Consider the following 24,328-nt stretch of genomic DNA (forward strand, 5'->3'; position numbering starts at 1 on the left):
CAGTGCGTCACTTTTGTCCACATTTTGTTATGTTACCACCATATTCCAAAATTCCAACATTCTACCCATAACGACAACATGAAAAAGAGTTTTTGTTTTGTTAATTTTTTTTTTTTTTTAAAAACTAAGAAATTACATGTACAGTAGTGTTCAGAATAATAGTAGTGCTATGTGACTAAAAAGATTAATCCAGGTTTTGAGTATATTTCTTATTGTTACATGGGAAACAAGATACCAGTAGATTCAGTAGATTCTCACAAATCCAACAAGACCAAGCATTCATGATATGCACACTCTTAAGGCTATGAAATTGGGTTATTAGTAAAAAAAAAAAAAGTAGAAAAGGGGGTGTTCACAATAATAGTAGTATGGCATTCAGTTAGTGAGTTCATCAATTTTGTGGAACAAACAGGTGTGAATCAGGTGCCCTCTATATAAGGATGAAGCCAGCACCTGTTGAACATGCTTTTCTCTTTGAAAGCCTGAGGAAAATGGGACGTAGTTTGATTAAAAAGTTGATTGGAGAGGGGAAAACTTATACGCAGGTGCAAAAAATTATAGGCTGTTCATCTACAATGATCTCCAATGCTTTAAACTGGACAAAAAACCAGAGACACGTGGAAGAAAACGGAAAACAACCAACCATCAAAATGGATAGAAGAATAACCAGAATGGCAAAGGCTCACCCATTACAAATACAGTCTGGAGTTACCTGTAAGTGCTGTGACAGTTAGAAGACACCTGTGTGAAGCTAATTTATTTGCAAGAATCCCCCGCAAAGTCCCTCTGGTAAATAAAGACGTGCAAAAGAGGTTACAATTTGCTAAAGACACATCAAACTGGCCTAAAGAGAAATGGAGGAATATTTTGTGGACTGATGAGAGTAAAAATCATTCTTTTGGGTCCAAGGGCCACAGACAGTTTGTGAGATGACCCACAAACTCTGAATTCAAGCCACAGTTAACAGTGAAGACAGTGAAGCATGGTGGTGCAAGCATCATGATATGGGCATGTTTCTCCTACTATGGTGTTGAGCCTATATATCACATACCAGGTATCATGGATCAGTCAAAATACTTGAAGAGGTCATGTTGCCTTATGCTGAAGAGGACATGCCCTTGAAATGGGTGTTTCAACAAGACAATGACCCCAAGCACACTAGTAAACGGGCAAAATCTTGGTTCCAAACCAACAAAATTAATGCCTCGCAGATGTGAAGAAATCATGAAAAACTGTGGTTATACAACTAAATACTAGTTTAGTGATTCACAGGATTGCTAAAAAAGCAATTTGAACATAATAGTTTTGAGTTTGTAGCGTCAACAGCAGATGCTACTATTATTGTGAACACCCCCTTTTCTATTTTTTTTTACTAATAGCCCAATTTCATAGCCTTAAGAGTGTGCATATCATGAATGCTTGGTCTTGTTGGATTTGTGAGAATCTACTGGTACCTTGTTTCCCATGTAACAATAAGAAATATACTCAAAACCTGGATTAATCTTTTTAGTCACATAGCACTACTATTATTCTGAACACTACTGTACATAGGTATTCACATCATTTGATCAGTACTTTGCTGATTCAAGATTAATTTATTAATGACCACACAACAAGTTGGTGGAATTTGTCTTGATGCACCTTTGGCAGCAATTACAGCCTCAAGTCTTCTTGAATATGATGCCACAAGCTTGGCATGCTTGTATCTTTGAGCAGTTTTGCCCATTCCTCTTTGCAACACCTCTCAAACTCAAACAGGTTGGATGGGGAGTGTCGGTGTTTCAGATCTTTGACTCAGGTCTAAGCTCTGACTGGGTCACTCAAGGACATTCACAGAGTTGTTCTGAAGCCATTCTTTTGATATCTTGTCTCTGTGCTTAGGGTCATTGTCCTGCTGAAAGATGAAACGTCATCCCAGTCCCAGTCTGAGGTTAAGAGCACTCTGGAGCAGATTTTCATCCAGGGTGTCTCCGTATATTGCTGCATTCATCGTTACACTCGATCCTGACAAGTCCCCCTGTTCATGTCGCTGAAACATCCCCACAGCATGACACAGCTGCCACCACCATGATTTACTGTAGGGATGGTGCCTGGTTACCTCCAAACATGACACCTGGCATTCATGCCAAAGAGTTCAATCTTTGTCTCATCAGACCAAAGAATTTTGTTCATCATGCTCTGAGAGTCCTACAGGTGCCTTCTGGTAAACTCCAGGCAGGCTGCCATGTGCCTTTACCAAGTAGTGGCTTCCGTCTGGCCACTCTAACATACAGGCCTGATTGGTGAATTGCTGCCGAGATGGCTGTCCTTCTGGAAGGTTCTCCTGTCTTGGAAGTCTCCAGACAATTCCTTTCACTTCATGCTTGGTTTGTGCTCTGACATGCACTGTCAACTGTGGGACCTCAAATGTAGACAGGTGTGTTCATTTCCAAATCATGTCCAATCAACTGAATTTATCTCAGGTGGACTCCACTTAAGCTTTACAAACATATCAAGGATGATTACTGTAAACAGGATGCACCCAAGCTCAGTTTTGAGCTTCATCGGAAAGGCTGCGAATACTTATTTACGTGTGATTTCTTAATTTTTTTATTTAATAAATTTGCAAAAATCCCCCCCCCCCCCCCCCCCCCCCACCAAAAAAAAAAAACAACCCACAACTCAAACCTTTTCTCACATAATTGTCATTATGGGGTGTTGTAAGCAGAACTAAAAATAATTTCATCCTTTTTGGAATAGGGCTGAAACATAAAATGTGTATGTATGTAATAATTTGGCTTATGTCTATCTAACCTCAGTAATAGTTAGCTTGATGGCACGGTGGATTAGTGGTTAGCACTGGTGCCTCACAGCAAGAAAGTCGTGGGATTGATTCCCTGCCTTTCTGTGTGGAGTTTGCATGTTCTCCCTGTGTCTGCGTGGGTTTCCTCTGGGCACTCTGGTTTCCTCCCACAATCAAAAGCATGCCTATTTTGGGTCTGCTCCTTTCTCTGCCCCTGACCAAGGCAGTGTCTACATCTGGAGTTGGTCCCCGGGGACTGGACTCTGGCTGCCCACTGCTCCTAGTGGTTAGATTGTGTCTAACTATAATTAGGATGGGTTAAATACAGAGGACAAGTTTACTTGTATGTATAAGTGTGAAATGAGAATAAAGGCTCTATTCTATTCTTATTCTTTAAGTCTGTCCCCACTCATCTCATTTCATCCCTCATCTAATGCTGCACATATTATGGCACAGAACAACAACAAAAAAGTCTCCAATAAGTATTTCACATCTACTATTTGGAAATGGCAAGATGTTACCCAGTTTCCAAATTAGGATTTCTAAGCATTTTGGATGGTGCAAGTAAAAAAACGAACTAAAAAAAGGGAAATCAGAAGGAATCACAAATAGATGAGAGAAGCAGGTGAGCTGACAGGTAGAAGGAACAAGAACAGTGTCACATATCCTCATCTCAGTTCCTCTGTGAAACACAGCTGAGACAAAAATCAGTTCACCAAATGCCAGGAGACCACTCTTTATTACCAACTACTCCCAAGGCAATTTGTTTACATTACCTGATGTGTTTTTTTTTGTCTCAACTACGCAATACGTAAGGAAGTTAGTTATATAGCAGACAAATTAATGATTGGTGCTTCAACTGGCAATTCAAATGTACTAATGGTACAGTTTTTATTTGTGTGTTTGTTTGGTTTATGTTACACAACAACAACCATAAGAAGAACCAACCAAAGCCGGAAAGGGGAAGCTGAACAGCAGCATCACTGCACAGTGTTTTGTCACTGCCTGTATTTCAGCACAAACACTGAAAATGTTTCCGCTTTATAATCAAGGACAACTGCCTTATACAGTAATGACTACATTTACAGAGGTACACGATAGCCCAATTACGATACATATACACACACACACACACACACACACACACACACACGTTACAAGCCAAGTAGCCTCTGTGTACATTTATGCTGGCGTGTGTATGGCTGCGATCATGGAGACACTGGGGAGAGCTGACCGTTTCCGTTTGGTATGTTTATGTATTTTGGGTCAAGGATGAAAGTTGACTGGACGAATATTTTTGGAGAAATTAGGGATATTAGGTGGGATGCACAGATACCCCTTTTTCCCAGACCAAGTACAAGTATGAGTATTTGCATTTGGGTACTCGTCGATACTGAGTACCGATATGAATACTTAATGATACCATTACAGTGTTATGATGACTCTGAAAACATGTTTCATTCATCAGCTGTTCCTTACTTTTTGGCTGTAACTGCTACCAATATCATTAGCTTGGTTTTTATTTACAAACATTTCACTTAAAAATCATGTAACTTCATTTTTGACTACAACAAAATGTCCTTTAACATTTTAACTTTAACTGTGTTTCTTAACAAACATGACACTCCCAGATGCCTCACTGAAATGTAACCTGTGGACTTCAGCACTACAAAATATAAAACACCAATAACTGGACTGAAAGTGTCCATCACTTTACTTAATGTCTGTGAGCACCAGTGTTGCAGTTACTTTGAAAAAGTAATCCATTTACTGATTACTCCTTGAAAAAGTAACTTAGTTACTTTCCCGATTACTCAATTTCAAAAGTAACTAAGTTAGATTACTAGTTACTTTCAGCAGCTGCTGACAACACCCCCCTGCCACCTCAACATGAAAATGATAACCAGTTTTTCCAATACTCACCCTTTCTTGACTTCAATAAACATAAATACTTGTTTTATAAAAAATAAAATAAAGGCATCTTTCTTGACCTCATATTTAAATGTTGACAACACTGTAACAGTAAAACTTACAACCTACATTGTTTATAAATATAATTAAATTATTTCTAACATTTAAATTCTTTCTCAACATTTTAATTGTTAAAATTATTATTATTATTGTAGTAGTAGTAGTAGTAGTATGAAAAATTGTCCTCAAAAGTGGACCTTTAACGGGGTGTGGAGGGGGAAGCACCCCCCCCTTCCATCTGGATTCGGCCCTGGATGGCTGTCTGAGCAGGAAGAATTGACGTGTATTTGTGGAAAAAGCACGACCAGACTGAGAGGCAGGGAATTTATTTATTTATTTTACATTTTTCAGCATTTTTTTTCATCCTCAGAAAGAGACTTTAGGTGCATTTGGGTAGAAAAAAACAAGCGTTAGCATTTGTTAATGCGTGCGGATCCTCTACCACATGGAGCGGCACAGAGTTTTAAAGAGAGAAAAAAAAAAAAAGTAAAAACGTCTTTGTAAAGCTCAGTACAGGTGTGCTGCTGTCAGCACGCTTTCAGAGATAACTGTTCTCAACTCTGAGCTGCGCTGCAGAAAACAGATGAAAAGCTCACAGCATCTAATGCTTCATGGGCAAAGTGGGCAGTTCCATCAAACCGTGACCTCCGCCTGCCCACGAGCTGCGTTGAGAGGTTGACATCACGCTGCTGTAAAGGGGTATCGGGTGTCTAGTATCGGAGCAGTTTTATGATTACAAGTAAATACATACGGGATCGGGCCGATACTCGATACTGGTATCGGCATTGGTGCATCCCTAATATTAGGCAACATCAGTGAACAATGGATGTTGATAATTAAATTCTGTACTCATTCCAGCAGTGGGCAATAAATTATCTATACGAGGTCTGTTAGAAAAGTATCTGACCTTTTTATTTTTTGCAAACACCATATGGATTTGAATCACGTGTGATTGCATCAGCCAAGCTTGAACCTTCGTGCGCATGCATGAGTTTTTCACGCCTGTCGGTTGCGTCATTCGCCTGTGAGCACGCTTTGAGTGAGCACTGGTCCTCCCCCCTCGTCGGATTTTCATGGTGAGGAAAATGTCTGAACGGCTGGAGCAGCGCTGCATCAAATTTTTCCAGAAACTGTGAGAGACAGCCAGGTGGACACCATTCGGAAAATTCAGATGGCTTTCAGGGATGATTTTATGGGCATCATACAGATTAAGGAGTGTTACAGCCGGTTTAAAGACGGAGCACAATGGCGGAGGGCACGCCGCGCTCCGATCGACAGGCTGAAACGACCAGATCATTTCCAAACTGAATGCTGTGTTGATCCGGGACATCGTCTGACTACCAGAGAAATGGCAGAAAAGGTGGATACCAGCACTTTTCCGGCACATTCCACTGTTAAAGGAGATTTTGTCATGAAAACAGGAGCGGAGGAATTCGCCACGGAGCTGCTAATGGCACAGAACAAAAGCACCTCCGTGTTGGTCTCACAGGACATGTGACATGCCCAGATCTTCAACAATTTCTCAGATACTCACTCGACTGAAAAGCCACCCAAAGCCGTCTGAATCTTCCGAATGGTGGAAGAGCTGGGCATGTCCCGTGAGACTTCCAACACAGAGGTGCTTTTTGTTCTGCGCCATTACGCGGCTTCATCCTGACGCGCGAATTCCACCGCACGTCTTTCATTACAAAATCTCCTGTAACAGTGTAATGTGCCGAAAAAGTGCTATGTCCACCTCTCTTGCCATTTCTCTGGTAGACAACGTCCTGGATCAACACAGCCTTCGCTTTGGAAATGATCTGGTCGTTTCAGCCTGTCGATGGCCGCTCGAAGCACGGCGCGCCCTCAGCCGCTGTGGGCCTTCTTTAATCTGGTTGTAATGCTCCTTAATCTGTGTGATGCCAATAAGATCTTCACCGAAAGCCATCTGAATTTTACGAATGGTTTCCACCTGGCTGTCTCTCACAGTTTCTGAAAAAATTTTGATGCAGCAAAGCGGCAGTCGCTCAGCCATTTTCCTGACAATAAAAATCCGCAGAGGGGGCTGGACCACTCCTCCCACAAAGCGTGCTCACAGGCGAATGACGCAACCGACAGGCGTGAAAAAACACGCGCATGCGCACGAAGGTTCAAGCTTGGCTGATGCAAATCACACGTGATTCAAATCCATACGGTTTTTGCAAAAAATAAAAAGGTCGGATACTTTTCTAACAGACCTTGTATATTAAAAGTCAAGTGGCCTCTGTGCACATGCATATAACAAACTGGGGATAGCTGACATTTGTCGTTTGGTATCCTTATATATTTTGGGTCAAGGATGAATGCCTCCAAAACAGACAGACAATCTGCTAGTGTGTGTGTATACACACACACACACACACACACACACACACACACACAAATTCCATTTGCTAATATCTATTTAGCAACCGATACATAGTGATCAAACACAGACTTTTTTTTTTAAAAAAAAGGTCAACAACTTGCATTTGTTCTGACTGACTGGTAAGTGAATTTACAATAGATCAAACAATCAACATTCCTTGAATTTTCATTTCAAGCACTGAGACTGATAACACTGTTGCTTTACAAAGCGTACTGTATCATAAAGCAGAGAGAAAGCAAACAATGCAGTGAAGGCTTAAATTGTCAAGTGAAATAAAAAAGTACTGAAGCTACAGTTTGAAGATGGTATAGATTCCTCTCTTAACTCAAATATTTCTGTTCAGCACATAACCTGAGCTGAGGATAAGAAAATGTCATGTGTCACTGAAACTATTAAAGATAAGACATAAGACTTGCTGGGAAATTCCAAACATTCAATGTACATTATCTATCATAAAAGTATCTTTCAAATAAAACACAGGCTTGAATTTTATTGAGACTGAAGTTATAAAAAAAATAGAATTTGAAAACACAGAGATCCTGGGTCCAAACCAAGCCTAAATACTATAGCAACCTTAGGTCCCTGTCCCACTGCCGTGTAGGAGGATTTGCGCATGAAATGAGGAGACAAAAGCTGAGCGTCCGCAACAAAGGTGGGCGGAAATGACAGATGTCCCGGGGTGGGTCAGTGACTACATGAAGAAAAGCGGATATAACAGGGAACAGAAGCGAAGGCGACTGCGGAGGCGCCCACATGAGGGGCACAGCGGCCGTGATGCACTCCCGTTCACTCTCAGCTCCCGAGTCCCGTTCACACGCGCGATTGTAAGCAATAATAATAATAAAAAATGAAACTCTGCTGCCTGCTGTGGTACTGCTCCTCGCTCTTCCCCCCAAAACTCTGTCATAATTGTGTTTACAAACCAGTCACCATTTGTGTTGTTATACATCTGTGTAGTTAATTACTAAAATATTCTCCACAGACAAACTCGCTCTTGCGTGCACGTAAAAAAAAAAAAAAAAAAAAACTCCTCTCCCCCTGCTGTGGTGCTGCCTCTCGCTCCAAAAACTCTCTCATAATTGTGAAATAAAGGACAAAAGAGACATAGGGCCCTGTCCCACTGGCGTTTAGGAGGATTTGTGGATGGAACGCGCACAAAAGTGGTCCACATCTGCCAAACAACCGGGATAACCGTGTAACATTCCTGTATGAGTCGGCCGCCATCTGAACATGTCCGGGATCATCCGCAGAGGCACGCATGTCCGCAGCAGGATGTTTGAGCTGCTCAAACATCCTGCTGCGGATGAGATCCGCATCAGTGCCTGAACACATACTGAAGACATACACAACCAACGCGCCACATATCTGTCATCCGCTGATATCCGCAACCAACGGGTTGGCGCGGCTTGGCGGCGGACCGGGACAGCGTGCAAAACAGATATGACGCATGCCCAGCACGGCCACATCACGGTCGCAAATGGTATGTCGCGCATGCAGACGTATGTCTCTTTTGTCCTTTATTTCACAATTGTGAGAGAATTTTTGGAGCGAGCAGCAGCACCATAGCAGGGGGAGAGGAGTTTTTTTTCTACGTGCGCGCGCGAGCGAGTTCGTCTGTGTAGAATATTTTATTAATTAACTACACAGATGTATAATAAAACAAATGGTGACTGGTTTACAAACACAATTATGACAGAGTTTTGGGGGAAGAGCGAGAAGCAGTACCACAGCGGGCAGCTGAGGTTCTTTTTTTTATTATTATTATTGCTTACATGTGCGCGCATGAACGGGACTCGGGAGCCGAGAGTGAATGGGAGTGCATCACGGCCGCTGTGCCCCTCATGGGGGCGCCTCCGCGGTCACCTTCGCGTCTGTTCCCTGTTATATCCGCTTTTCCTCCTCATGTATTCGCTGATCGACCCCAGGACATCTGTCATTTCCGCCCACCTCTGTTGCGGACGCTCAGCTTTTGTCTCATTTCATGCGCGAATCCTCCTAAACGGCAGTGGGACAGGGCCCTGATGCGGATCTCATCCGCGCCAGGATTTTTGAGCTGCTCAAACATCCTGGCTGCGGACATGCGTGCCTCTGCGGATGATCCCGGGCGTGTTCAGATGGCGGCCGACTCATACAGGAATGTTACACGGTTATCGCGGTTGTTTGGCAGATGTGGGCCACTTTTGTGCGCATTCCATGCGCAAATCCTCCTAAACGGCAGTGGGACAGGGCCCTTAACCTCAGATGTTGTAGGCAGTGTTTTCTGTCTGTCTGTCTGTCTGTGTGTGCCTGCGGTGATAGCGGGTCAAGTCAGACAGAGATGGTCCACACAAGTATTTCACTTAGTATAGATATGTATGACTCAAAACAGGCTAAAGTGTGACATGAACACTCAAGCATAATGATACAAGAGTACTGTCATGCCATCCTGAATCATTGGGCAAGAGCACGCCTGCTCCTGAGGCTACAACTGCTTTTACAAGTTCTACATACAAGGATCAAAATATTACCTGGACCCTTCACAATTTTCTTTAGATGTGAAGAGAAGTTCAATGACAATATAAGCGAAGCATTATAAATGACCAAAAAAATAAAAAATACAGGTCAGGTAGTATACATTTTGATAGTTTTTATGCCCCGCTGGCCGAAGGGGATTATGTTGTGGTGATGTCAATCCGTCCATCTGTCCTTCCCAAAAATGGTATAAGCGTTCTGAAATCAAATTCTCTCAGATTTTTAAGAGGAATTTCATGAAACTTGGTACACGTCCTTCTTACATAGAGGTTGATAATATGCATATCGCGTTGTTCAATACCAATGTTTTACCAATGTTATGGCTCACTCAACTCCCCTCACATTTTTAGTACGAATTTGGGGAAACTTAGTATAATTCCTTGTTATAGGCTGGTAATATGCATATTGTAATATTGTATAGGATTTACACTTTGGCAGTGTTATTAAACCTAGACACTGTCAGTTTCATGAGTTGGTGTTTGCATTCTGAAATCAACTATCACACATCTTGAAACATTGTTAGAATGTAGCAAGCACTTTCACCAAAGCAACATTTGCCAGCAGGTGACACTGTGCTCTCACAGCACTCTTGTTCTGTTTGTACAGGGAAACTCAATGTTCCATTAAATTTCTTATTTGCAGTTTAAATATACTTATATACAACTTGTGTAATCAAAGCAGAAAACTCTTAATTACATCTGTAAAGCTGCATTTTTTCCATATCATCAAAAAAGTAATCATCCAATTAACCTAATGTATAAAATAATCACTTTCAGCCCTAATCCATACATACACATAACAATGTTCTTTACCCAACTTCTACATACCAATACTTTTGACTGACCTGTCTGGCCAACCTGCGGGCCTCCCAGTAAGGTTTGGACTCCTCCACAGCCTTGCCAATCTTCTTCACCTGCTCATCAAGCTTCACTGTGGCTTCCACCAAAACACAGCGGAACTGCTGTCTCACATCCTGACAGGGAGGCAGACAAAAAAAAGAAAAGATGTCAAGTTAAAGAAAGTGTTTAAATTCACTATGTCAGCTATTTCTTTTTTTAAACAGAGATAAAATCCATTCATTCTACAGAAGCGAGAACTGTGTGGTCAGGGCACCCCTGGAATTTGATTTTACACTCCAAAACCTTTGCATTTGTTCCAACCCCCCAATTTTTTATTTTCTAAACCCAATTTATGCAGCTTTTCTGAAGAGAGTTCACATTTCTCTGAATTCATCACACAATAAAATGGGATCAAAAACCAAAGTGTTGCATTTATATTTTTGTTCAGTGTAGATTATAGACAGTACACAGTGTAGATGCTATTAAGACCAATAACAATGATCTATACTGAGCTGTGGAAGCTAGAAGTTTAAGTCTTACCATTTTACTCTGGTAATGTAGCTATGAAGCATTAATGTCTGCTCATGGACTGGTGAAACTAATAAAGGGATGAGCCCCCACACAATATTTTTTTTTCTCCATTTCAAATTTTTTTTATAACAGATTGTTGCAATGCCTTGGGGGTTTTATGATATTGTTGCAGCTTTTCTAAAAAGTTGCAATTCAAGTTGTGATGAAAGTGTTTTTGGTGTGTTTGTAGTTTTTTGCAACTGTAGGAAATAGCAAAAAAAAACAAAACAAACAAAAAAAAGAGTTGCAATCATCATCGTTTTGTATAATGCATTAAAAATTAAAGGGAAGTTGCTCCAGTGAGGCCACAAATTCATCACTGGCTGCAGGAGCTGCGTCTGGATGATGGCCGCTTTCAGCGGTACTTCTGCCTCAGACCCAGTCCCGTTCATGCGCGCACATGTGAACAATGAAAAGAAAAAAAAAACCTGGCTGCTGCTGCAGTGCATTGCTCTCCTCTCCAACTCAGTCATAACTGTGTTAAATAAAGGACTCACAGGCTGATTGCCAGGACATGTCCACATCAAGTATAAACTCCAGACATCTCCATGTTACTACATATCCAGTCTCTGATTGGTCATCGCTGCGCGACAAGACGAAAAAGTTCAGATTTTTCAATTTGGGGAAGAGGGCGACGCAACGTGATATCACGCCACAAACGCGGCAATCGCTCAAAATCACTTTATTTGCATCGCTTTATTCGTGTCCATCACGTCGCATTGCGTGGCTTGGACTTTTGTGGTGCCACAACGCATCCTTCCATAGGGATTACATGGCAACCTCTTGCCACCATCGCTTGCATGGCGTCCAGTGTGAACGCGGCACGAGACGGACTCTCTTCACCCAAAGCGATCAAATGGATTAATGGGATTATTAACTATCAGTTGACAAGGTCAAACCTCTTAAATCCTTCTAAAGTCAGTTGTAAGTGGAAACGAGGCCATTTTAAGCAGAAAACGAGGAGATAATTGGAGAGCCATTATTGTCGCTCTGAAATGACGTATGCACAGCGCTCTGACCAGTCCACCGTATTTTATCATGAAATAATGCTGAATTTATGTGGAAATGATTGTTGTACAAGGGCAGCACGGTGGATTAGTGGTTAGCACTGTTGCCTCACAGCAAGAAGGTCATGGGTTCGATTCCCACCTGTGGCCTTTCTTTGTGGCATTTACATGTTCTCCAAGTCTGTGGGTTCCCTCCGGGTGGTCCAGCTTCCTCCCACATCCAAAGACATACAGGTTAGGTGGATTCGAAACTTTAAATTGACGGTAGGTGTAGGTGCGGGTGTGAATGTGTTTGTTTGTCCTCCCCAGGGTGTAACTCACCCCACCTCACGCTGTATGACTGCTGGGATAGGCTCCAGCTCCCCGCGACCCTTAATTGGAGTAAGCAGTAAATGGGGAGTCTTCTTCACGGACTAAGGTTAATTATGGAGTTCCACAAGGTTCTGTGCAGGGACCAATTTTATTCACTTTATACATGCTTCCTTTAGGCAGTGTTATTAGAAAGCATTGCTTAAATTTTCATTGTCACGCAGATGATACCCAGCTTTATCTATCCATGAAGCCAGAGGACACACACCAATTAGTTAAACTGCAGGAATGTCTTTCAGACATAAAGACATGGATGACCTCTAATTTCCTGCTTTTAAATTCAGATAAAACTGAAGTTATTGTACTTGGCCCCACAAATCTGTAGCGCTGTAACTAGGTTTAAGGATATGATTCCTTCTTTATGTTCTCTAATGCCATATACCAACACAGTGCAGAGTAGCTACCTAAACTCTGTAAGGGAGATAGAGTATCTCGTCAATAGTTTTACATCCTCATTGAAGACAACTTTGGATGCTGTAGCTCCTCTGAAAAAGAGAGCTTTAAATCAGAAGTGTCTGACTCCGTGGTATAACTCACAAACTCGTAGCTTAAAGCAGATAACCCGTAAGTTGGAGAGGAAATGGCGTCTCACTAATTTAGAAGATCTTCACTTAGCCTGGAAAAAAAGAGTCTGTTGCTCTATAAAAAAGCCCTCCGTAAAGCTAGGACATCTTTCTACTCATCACTAATTGAAGAAAATAAGAACAACCCCAGGTTTCTTTTCAGCACTGTAGCCAGGCTGACAAAGAGTCAGAGCTCTATTGAGCTGAGTATTCCATTAACTTTAACTAGTAATGACTTCATGACTTTCTTTGCTAACAAAATTTTAACTATTAGAGAAAAAATTACTCATAACCATCCCAAAGACGTATCGTTATCTTTGGCTGCTTTCAGTGATGCCGGTATTTGGTTAGACTCTTTCTCTCCGATTGTTCTGTCTGAGTTATTTTCATTAGTTACTTCATCCAAACCATCAACATGTTTATTAGACCCCATTCCTACCAGGCTGCTCAAGGAAGCCCTACCATTATTTAATGCTTCGATCTTAAATATGATCAATCTATCTTTGTTAGTTGGCTATGTACCACAGGCTTTTAAGGTGGCAGTAATTAAACCATTACTTAAAAAGCCATCACTTGACCCAGCTATCTTAGCTAATTATAGGCCAATCTCCAACCTTCCTTTTCTCTCAAAAATTCTTGAAAGGGTAGTTGTAAAACAGCTAACTGATCATCTGCAGAGGAATGGTCTATTTGAAGAGTTTCAGTCAGGTTTTAGAATTCATCATAGTACAGAAACAGCATTAGTGAAGGTTACAAATGATCTTATGGCCTCGGACAGTGGACTCATCTCTGTGCTTGTTCTGTTAGACCTCAGTGCTGCTTTTGATACTGTTGACCATAAAATTTTATTACAGAGATTAGAGCATGCCATAGGTATTAAAGGCACTGCGCTGCGGTGGTTTGAATCATATTTGTCTAATAGATTACAATTTGTTCATGTAAATGGGGAATCTTCTTCACAGACTAAAGTTAATTATGGAGTTCCACAAGGTTCTGTGCTAGGACCAATTTTATTCACTTTATACATGCTTCCCTTAGGCAGTATTATTAGACGGTATTGCTTAAATTTTCATTGTTACGCAGATGATACCCAGCTTTATCTATCCATGAAGCCAGAGGACACACACCAATTAGCTAAACTGCAGGATTGTCTTACAGACATAAAGACATGGATGACCTCTAATTTCCTGCTTTTAAACTCAGATAAAACTGAAGTTATTGTACTTGGCCCAACAAATCTTAGAAACATGGTGTCTAACCAGATCCTTACTCTGGATGGCATTACCCTGAGCTCTAGTAATACTGTGAGAAATCTTGGAGTCATTTTTGATCAGGATATGTCATTCAAAGCGCATATTAAACAAATATGTAGGACTGCTTTTTTGCATTTACGCAATATCTCTAAAATCAGAAAGGTCTTGTCTCAGAGTGATGCTGAAAAACTAATTCATGCATTTATTTCCTCTAGGCTGGACTATTGTAATTCATTATTATCAGGTTGTCCTAAAAGTTCCCTAAAAAGCCTTCAGTTAATTCAAAATGCTGCAGCTAGAGTACTGACGGGGACTAGAAGGAGAGAGCATATCTCACCCATATTGGCCTCTCTTCATTGGCTTCCTGTTAATTCTAGAATAGAATTTAAAATTCTTCTTCTTACTTATAAGGTTTTGAATAATCAGGTCCCATCTTATCTTAGGGACCTCGTAGTACCATATCACCCCAATAGAGCGCTTCGCTCTCAGACTGCAGGCTTACTTGTAGTTCCTAGGGTTTGTAAGAGTAGAATGGGAGGCAGAGGCTTCAGCTTTCAGGCTCCTCTCCTGTGGAACCAGCTCCCAATTCAGATCAGGGAGACAGACACCCTCTCTACTTTTAAGATTAGGCTTAAAACTTTCCTTTTTGCTAAAGCTTATAGTTAGGGCTGGATCAGGTGACCCTGAACCATCCCTTAGTTATGCTGCTATAGACGTAGACTGCTGGGGGGTTCCCATGATGCACTGTTTCTTTCTCTGTTTGCTCTGTATGCACCACTCTGCATTTAATCATTAGTGATCGATCTCTGCTCCCCTCCACAGCATGTCTTTTTCCTGGTTCTCTCCCTCAGCCCCAACCAGTCCCAGCAGAAGACTGCCCTTCCCTGAGCCTGGTTCTGCTGGAGGTTTCTTCCTGTTAAAAGGGAGTTTTTCCTTCCCACTGTAGCCAAGTGCTTGCTCACAGGGGGTCGTTTTGACCGTTGGGGTTTTACATAATTATTGTATGGCCTTGCCTTACAATATAAAGCGCCTTGGGGCAACTGTTTGTTGTGATTTGGCGCTATATAAAAAAACTGATTGATTGATTGAAATCTTAGAAACATGGTGTCTAACCAGATCCTTACTCTGGATGGCATTATCCTGACCTCCAGTAATACTGTGAGCAATCTTGGAGTCATTTTTGATCAGAATATGTCCTTCAATGCGCATGCAAATACATAGGACTGCTTTTTTGCATTTGCGCAACATCTCTAAAATTAGAAAGGTCTTGTCTCAGAGTGATGCTGAAAAGCTAATTCATGCATTTATTTCTTCTAGGCTGGACTACTGTAACTCATTATCAGGTTGTCCTAAAGGTTCCCTGAAAAGCCTTCAGTTAATTCAAAATGCTGCAGCTAGAGTGCTGACAGGGACTAGGAGAGAGCATATTTCACCCATATTGGCCTCTCTTCATTGGCTCCCTGTTAATTCCAGAATAGAATTTAAAATTCTTCTTCTTACTTATAAGGTTTTGAATAATCAGGTCCCATCTTATCTTAGGGACCTCTTAGTAGCATATCACCCCAATAGAGCACTTCGCTCTCAGACTGCAGGCTTACTTGTAGTTCCTAGGGTTTTTAAGAGTAGAATGGGAGGCAGAGCCTTCAGCTTTCAGGCTCCTCTCCTGTGGAACCAGCTCCCAATTCGGATCAGGGAGACAGACACCCTCTCTACTTTTAAGATTAGGCTTAAAACTTTCCTTTTTACTAAAGTTTATAGTTAGGGCTGGATCAGGTGACCCTGAACCATCCCTTAGTTATGCTGCTATAGACGTAGAATGCTGGGGGGTTCCCATGATGCACTGAGTGTTTCTTTTTCTTTTTGCTCTGTATGCACCACTCTGCATTTAATCATTAGTGATTGATCTCTGCTCTCTTCCACAGCATGTCTTTTTCCCGATTCTCTCCCCTCAGCCCCAATCAGTCCCAGCAGAAGACTGCCCTTCCCTGAGCCTGGTTCTGCTGGAGGTTTCTTCCTGTTAAAAGGGAGTTTTTCCTTCCCACTGTCGCCAAGTGCTTGCTCACAGGGGGTCGTTTTGACCGTTGGGGTTTTTCTGTAATTATTGTATGGCTTTTGCCTTACAATATAAAGCACCTTGGGGCAACTGTTTGTTATGATTTGGCGCTATATAAATAAAATTGATTTGATTTTGATTTAAATTTTACTTCATCATGTGTCCAAGTCTCAGACACAGGGAGATCTTCCCCTGTTGGTGAGAGCCAGTAACATTAGAAATGTGAGACTAAACCACACCCATGTTAACACCCACAAGGTATAAAAAGTGTTGTATGACTCATTTTAGGGGGATTTCACAAGATGGACACTGTCTGTGAGGGTCCCAAGCCTGGTTTCTAACATGACCTTGACTCAAAATGAGGAATGCAATGGTTTGGTTTTTGGTAAGGGGCAGAATCTTACATAAAAGAACCGAGCAGAAATAACACGATGGTGCAAGGTCCTATCTTGATTGTCTAGTACATGGCAGTGCAAATGTATTTGAAGCATGTCCAACTCTCCTTTACTGTTAACATGGCATGTAATCTGAAAACTCAATGGTAGTCTGAGGGACAACACGGTGGTTAGAACTACTGCCTCACAGCAAATAAGTCCCAGGCTCACGTCCGTCTATGGTTCGATGGTTAATGCTGCATCCCGAGGTATTTTAAAATAGTAACAGTATCGCTCTTAATCCTGCCATTAAAAACAAACTGCTGTGTAATGTGCACTGTTAAGCGCTACCGCTAAACAGAAGCTCTTTTACTGGGGTCACAAGCTCCAAGCTGCCACTAACAGATGCTGCTTTAGCAGGGACAGAAACTCAGAGCTTCCGCTAACAGGGACCATTTAACTGCAGACAAAAACTCCTTACCATCGGTGACTACTAAAATGCTATGCTCACAACCAGATCTTCCCCAATCTGTGCACAACATAGGAAAGAACAGGAGCTAGAAATGGTGACACAAATACTGTTGAAAGCCTGTAATAAAACAGGTACATACACATACACACACACATATACTGTGCATCACATCGTAACAAATAATGTGGGATAGTGGTTACACCTCTACCAGCTACCAAAGTAAACTGACAGCTCAAAATACCCACCCAATAAAGACAAACCCATGACTTCGTTTGCCCCAGCAGCCCAGCTGCAGAAACATGTTCTGACTGACTCAGTGTAAATGCATCTTGGCATTTGCACAGAATTTGATCTCCGCACTGGCGCGCAATCTTTCGTGCCAATAAGTAAACTCACTGTAAACTGTGCACGGCTGCATTCCAGCGTGCAAAGAAAATTTCAAAATGTTCAAAATTTCTGGCACGCATTAATTTTGCGCCACTTGCTTTAACTAGTCGTGAACACTGCGCAACCTATTCAAAAAACACTGTAATTGCGCGCAAGGCACCGGTGTTTTCGTCCAAACAGTGCCCCCTCAAAATTCGGTCTGCCCTGCCTTCACTGCGCGTGCGTCATTAGCCTCGGCTCATGGATTATCACCTCATTTCTGCTTAAAACTGCACTCCAGTCATCATCTATCTCAGCGACAGATATCTGAAGCTTTTTTACAACAATCATTTCCACATAAATTCAGCATTATTTCATCATAAAAGAAGGATGAAGCGAGGAGAGTGCAGCAGCTACACGAGCTGCTAGCTGACGCATTCACTGCGCGTCAGTCATTTCAAAGTGTCACAGAGTTTCGCCTCGTTTCTACATAAAACTGACTTTAGAATGATTTAAGAGGTTTTACCTTGTCATCTGATGGTTAATAATCACATTATTCCCTTTGATCGCTTTTGGTGAAGAGAGTCAGTCTCAGACAAGCTGCTGTGGTCCCAAATGATGCATGCACAGTGAAGGTAGGTGGGCCGATTTTTAGGCGGGGGCTGGTCGGTCTGCGACACCGGAATGTGAACTTAGATTATGACGAGATGTTACATCTATAATTAACTTGGAGACAAGATTCCAAATGCATTCTCCACCACACAAAGAGCACTAGACAACCTGTAGCTGTAGTTAATTTCTCTGATTTTGGGAGCGATGAGACAATGGTTCCATCAGCCAAGTTCTGACAGCAAATGAGTCAGCTCCGAAATTATCATTTTCTATTGTGTGGCATCAAGCGGGACAAAGCGTGGGATCAAGTGGGAGACACTGGCATGACGAATTGCACAACAGTGCAGGGATCACATTCGTGCGAGTGCAAGGTGCATTTAAGCACATACAATTAACATTCTGAGACTTTCAGTTCTATAAAGTGACACACAAAGTCAATGATCTACATAAAAGTTTGCCATTTCCTATAATAGGATTACACTGGGATCCAAAGATCACTCTTATTAAAGTTAAATCCCCAAGTGACACAATGTCTCTACAGGAAAATAGTTGTTTAGTGAGACATTTTACCCTGCACGCCTGACCTCTACAAATTTCTCTGGATTTAAAAGAGTCCAAATTACTTTATCACAACGCCATGCGTAAAGTGTCTCATGCAAACTAAGCGATCAGCTTAAACATTTATTGTTCAAATTCACTGACATGGAATAAATTAACTTAATCAGTTACTCTATTGTCAATATTTAAAATGAAAATGGTAAATGTTACCTGATTCAGTAAGCACTGATAATACTTTCTCAAAAAAAAAAAAAAAAAAAAACCTTTAATGCAAAATGAAACCACAGCAAAATTCGGTGCATCTGAAAAGTATTCACAGCGCTTCACTTTTTCTACATTTTTTGTTGTTACAGCCTTATTCCAAAATGGATGAAATTAATTTTTCCCCTCAAAATGCTGCACACAATATCCCATAATGACAATGTGAAAAAAGTTTTTGAGATTTTCGCAAATTTATTAAAAATAAGAAAACTAAGAAATGACATGTACAAGTATTCACAGCCTTTGCCATGAAGCTCAAAATTGAGTTCAAGTGCATCTTGCTTCCACTGATCATCCTTGAGATGTTTCTACAGCTTAATTGGAGTCCACCTGGGGTAAATTCAGTTGATAGGACATAATATGGAAAGGCAAACACCTGTCTACATGTAAGGTCCCAGTTGACAGTGCATGTCAGAGATTTGACATGAAGTCAAATGAATTGTCTCTATTTTTGCAAATGAATTTGCAAAAATCTCAAAAAAAACACAAAAAAAAAAAAAAAAAAAAAGAAAAAGAAAGAAACTCAAAACTGTAGAATATTGAGGAAAAAATTAATCTATTTTGGAATAAGGCTGTACTTTCCGGATGCACTGCATCTGTTCCTACAGCTGAAATACACAAATGAAGCACACGTCTCAAGTACATGGTTTTATTTCCTCACCTGTAGCTCTAGCTCACATCTATTAATATCATCAGTGGACTGGTTGAGTTTCTCTAGTTCTCCCTGGAAGAGAGCACAGAACAGAAGAGAAATCAACAATATTTAGCAATACAAGATTTAAAAATGGCACCAAGTGTAACTGATGTGGCCAAGGACTAGGAATGGGAGCCCACAGACTCGGTAAGCGCATCTGAGGCAGTAACAGCGAGGGGTATTCCTGTTAACAGTAATCCTTCAAAGCCTATATAAAGTGAAACCTGATCCAGATCACTTCCAAAATTGAATAGTGTCTTCCTTGGTCTAATATCTATCTGTAGTGAAAGTTTTGCCAAAATCTGTGAAGTAGTTTTGACGTAATACTTCACAGCGTACATAAAGTGATATCTTGATCCAGAATCCGGGTCCGGATCCAGATCAGTTCCAAAATTTAATGGAGTCTTGCATGGCCTAATATGTATCTGTGTTGAAAATTTCATCAAAATCCATGCAGTAGTTTTGACGTAATCCTGCTAAAAGACAGGCAAATAAATAAAGTGAAATCTTGATCCAGAATCCGGATCAACTCCAAAATTTAATGGAGTCTTCCATTGCCTAATACGCATCTGTGGTGAAAATTTGGTGAGAGTCCGTGAAGCAGTGTTGACGTAATCCTGCTAACAGTAATCCTTCAAACCCTATATAAAGTGAAACTTGATCCAGAATCCGGATCAGCTCCAAAAATTAAGGGGTTCTTCCATAGCCCGATATCTATCTGTGGTGAAACGGTCGTCAAAATCCGTTCAGTAGTTTTGACATAATCCTGCTAACAGACAGACAAATAAATGCAGGTGATTACCTCTGCCAAGGAGGTTATGTTTTCGGTCGAGTTTGTTTGTCTGTCTGTCTGTCTGTCTGTGATTGACAAGTGATTAAATTTTAGTGGCGATCCGGATCACGATCCGGATCCAGGAAGTTTTTAAAGGATTCTTCACCATTGCGGGATAGGGGGAATTTTGACATTCTAGTTTCTAACTCCACAAAAACAAGGCAGAAAGGCTTGAAAAAAAAGTAGGGTGTAACAGTCAAATGTTCTATCAAACAACAAAGTTTGGTGATGATCGGATCCGGATTCCGGATCTGGTGATCTAGAACATGCAAAAATATAGGGAAAATAGAAAATGTGTCAGTGTGAGGTGACAAATGAAGCTAGAGATGCACAACTAACACCAAATTGTAGCTGTACTGATTCAGTAAGGTGTCATCAGATTTGATGTAGCTTCAAATGTTATGGAGCTAGATCCAGAAGAAAACCGCCATTACCGAAAAATCATTTTTATACAATAACTTTTGAACTAATAAAGACATAAAAGTGATTCCAAGTTCTAGTGGTATGTTTTCATGGTCAAGGATGTCAAATATAAAGGAAAGAAAAGTGTATGTATCATAGTTTTGGTTGTAACACTGAATTGTTGAATAGATCACTGTGCCAAGGAGGGAATCTCTTTAGGGTCAGTGACCCTATGGCCTTGTGTAGCACATGCAACACTTAAAAAATACTTCTATTTCAGAATTTACTGTTATTTATTTAGAGAAGTGTTTCATAAATGTTAAAAAATTCATATATTTGCAGTTTAGTTGAATAATGAATTTTGTCTCTTATTTGTTTTTGTCTATAAGCACATGCAATATCAATATCAGTGCTCAGATGACAGTAGCTTCTGGGAAAGGTGCAAGTTGCAATAAACGGTGATGCCAAGCGCTAAGGATACATGCTATCCAGCCACAGCAGATTAAACATTTTTTTTTACTACTGAGCAAACATCATTGTTAGACTTTTTTAGGTTCAATGATTCCACGGTGTGTAGATGTGATGGCACCAGTGACCCCATGGCCTTGGCGGAGGTTTACACTCTCCGAGTGCTTCTAGTTTTATTATGTTCTTGGCAGACATAATAAATGCTCATGATTTTATTACATCCTTGACGGATGTAATAATCACCAAAAGAAATCAAGAGTCAATTTAAGAATTAAATGACAGAAACAGTTAAAGCAGCAGGATCATGTTAAAAGACGAAGTAAAATTAATAATAATAATAATAAAAAAAACCTCTTCAGACCTAAATTCACTTTGATGTTGGGTGACTTTCAAAAGGTCAAACTCATTACGAATGGCTGTTTTTAGGAATTGGTTAAAGATTCACCAACAGTTATTATTAAGCACCAATATCAGTTCATGTATTACTTTGATACTGTTCACATGATCTTGACTTCGGGGGGCCTTGGAAGGTAAAACCCATACTGTTTAGCTCAAGCAGTTTGAAGCGAATCTGGATCTGACATGGTGTTGTGTTAGTAAACGATAAAGTGGTTCAACTTTGGAAAGAATTAGTCAACTGTCAAAGCCACACAGAACCATATATTACAGCATCACTGAAACAAATAATTCATTTGCTAAATATGCAGTGGGTGTTGCACTCTCTGCCCTCTTCTTAAAATATTGATTCCCTCTGGATTAGTATAACCACAGTATCTTACTGCTTGTGTTTAGAGCTGATTTTACTTCACTTCTAATAACCAATTCCAAGAAGTCTTTGAAAGCATGGATGATCCGGTAAAATCTCAAACAACGTGTTTGAGATTTTACTGGAGTTGGCCTATGAGATAATTGGCCTATAAGTAAGAATAAGATAGTTGGCCTATGAGTTGGCCTCATAGGCCAACTCATCACTCAAGTGCTGCAATCAGGGCATTTGATGAATCTGATAAGATCCTCAGCTTCATGGGCAAAGTCAATTGACCTTTCCTCAACTCTTTCAATAAATGATTAATCATTTTGAGTGTTTTTGCTTAAATGTCAAAATTCTGATTTCAGTTTATTGAATGTAAATATTTTATGGTTTCTTTACATCTCTGACAATGAACTGAATATCTTTCGGTTGTGGACATCCTCTTGGGCTTTGGGAAACAATGACTGGAATTTTTCACCATTTTGGCATTTTATTGACCAAACAACTAATCAATTAATCAAGAAAACAATGGACAAATTAATGTTGTTGTCAATGTTGTCCTTTTGGCTGCTCCCGGTTTTTGTTGTTGTTTTTGTTTTCAGGGGTTGCCACAGTGGACATAGTCAGATCCGCGTTAGTATTTGGCACAAGTTTTACACTGGATACCCTTCCTGACAACTCCAGTTTTACCTGAAGAAACACACACAGCCACTGGTGTTCTGAATAGCTTTCCCATCCAAGTACAAACCAGGCCACACACTGCTTAGCTTCTGAGACCAAACAGGATCAGGCTTTCACAGAGTAGACTGGCTGCAATTGACAAATTATTCAATAGTGAAAATAATGTTGATTTCCAGCCCTATGGTAAATCGAACTGGAGTATGTGGTTCTCAAAAATTGAGTCACCATCCATCAAAACTCTAGGCTATGGCTGTGACTGGAGAAACTGGGCATAGTGCAAATTGTGTCTGTTGGATTACCAACGGAACATACGTAAAAGAACCTTCTTCAAAAACAAGACTAAATCCTTCATGTTCCTCTCCACCATGAAGCTTGGAAATGTAATGCAACAAAACAAACCTCGCCCTGTGCAGTACAAATTTTAAAAATTCAATGTGGTTAATTAAGCCTGATGTCTTTTATCATAAGAAAATTATGAAGTGCGCAAAAAGCGTTGTCCATGATTTAGACAACTTAATTTGTTTTGCTCTTTTTGCAAATGGTTTTTAGGACATTTCATCTCATAAATCGACGTACATATTGTCAAACGCTGTGAGGGTTTTTATTGACCATTATCTTTATCTTACAGGCAGGTTCACTGGCGGTCAGTCAGCTCCCTCCATTTAATTCACCTCACGATTAAAGATCAATACCATTAGTATCACATTAGCCAGCATTTTACACATCACAGGGTCAAGACTGCAAACATGAATATCAAATGTAAAACGTGAACAGCGAAAGTAAAGCCTCATTTAGCTTTCGATTTAGACACCATTTTCCAATCATTTAGAAAATGGAGATTTTATTTCTCTCCGGTGCAGCTGCCACGATGTTGAGACTGAGAAGGAAGATGAAGAAGAAGAAGAAGAAGAAAAAAATCAGTAATCCAAAGATACTGTACCTGAATTCTGGGATCCACCTCTTCGTCTTCGGTGTCGTCGTCTGACCGGTCCTCTTTTTCTAAACGGTCCATTGTAGCTGAAGGACAAAGACAAGCTAACCTACAGCAGCTGGTCTTCTATCCCGCTCACCGACGCAGTTCAACAGCCGCACCGTCTGCTCTCGCTTTAAAAGTGTCAATTTTCGTTTTTAAAGAACGTTTGTATCAAAGAGAAACATAGTGATTCGCCCGAACAGAACCCAGCACCATCCTGAGCCCCGCTGCAGCCTCTGAGTCTGACACTCAGTCGGACTCCGCACTGACTGAAGCCGCAGCTGCTGAAACCAACCAGCGCCAGACACGGAACGCCCCCCCTCGCGCGCACTGCACGTGTATGGAGGGTGAATAGTGTCACAACTGACGACTTCAGTGCCAGTGTATCATTGCCATCAACTTGTCAGAATTATGCAACTGACATACCACAAAAAAAAGAAAAAAAAAACTACTTTATCAAAATTCAATATGGCATTAAAAGGGGAACATAAACGCCCACGGATTATTTATAGCATGAATAAACACAAAAAAAATGTGTTCTTTTGATAGTTCAAGAAACACTAAAGACCATAAAACATCT

At 40.8% G+C, this 24,328-nt stretch overlaps 1 protein-coding gene across 1 annotated transcript in view; it reads right to left on the reverse strand.

Moving 5' to 3' along the window:
* Window positions 1-24,004, reverse strand: part of sh3bp5b (SH3-domain binding protein 5b (BTK-associated)) — a 46,766-nt gene extending 22,762 nt beyond the window's left edge. Inside the window, exons 1-3 of the mRNA XM_034174395.1 lie at window positions 23,716-24,004; window positions 19,609-19,671; window positions 10,495-10,623 (exon numbers count right to left, since the gene is read on the reverse strand). Coding sequence (XP_034030286.1) covers window positions 10,495-10,623; window positions 19,609-19,671; window positions 23,716-23,787 — 264 coding nt within the window. The 5' untranslated portion in view covers window positions 23,788-24,004. The remainder of the gene's footprint in view (window positions 1-10,494; window positions 10,624-19,608; window positions 19,672-23,715) is intronic.
* Between the last annotated feature and the right edge of the window lie 324 nt (window positions 24,005-24,328).

The sequence above is a fragment of the Thalassophryne amazonica genome, chromosome 7 (assembly GCF_902500255.1).
Source record: "Thalassophryne amazonica chromosome 7, fThaAma1.1, whole genome shotgun sequence".
In the NCBI taxonomy this organism is placed as follows: domain Eukaryota; kingdom Metazoa; phylum Chordata; class Actinopteri; order Batrachoidiformes; family Batrachoididae; genus Thalassophryne; species Thalassophryne amazonica.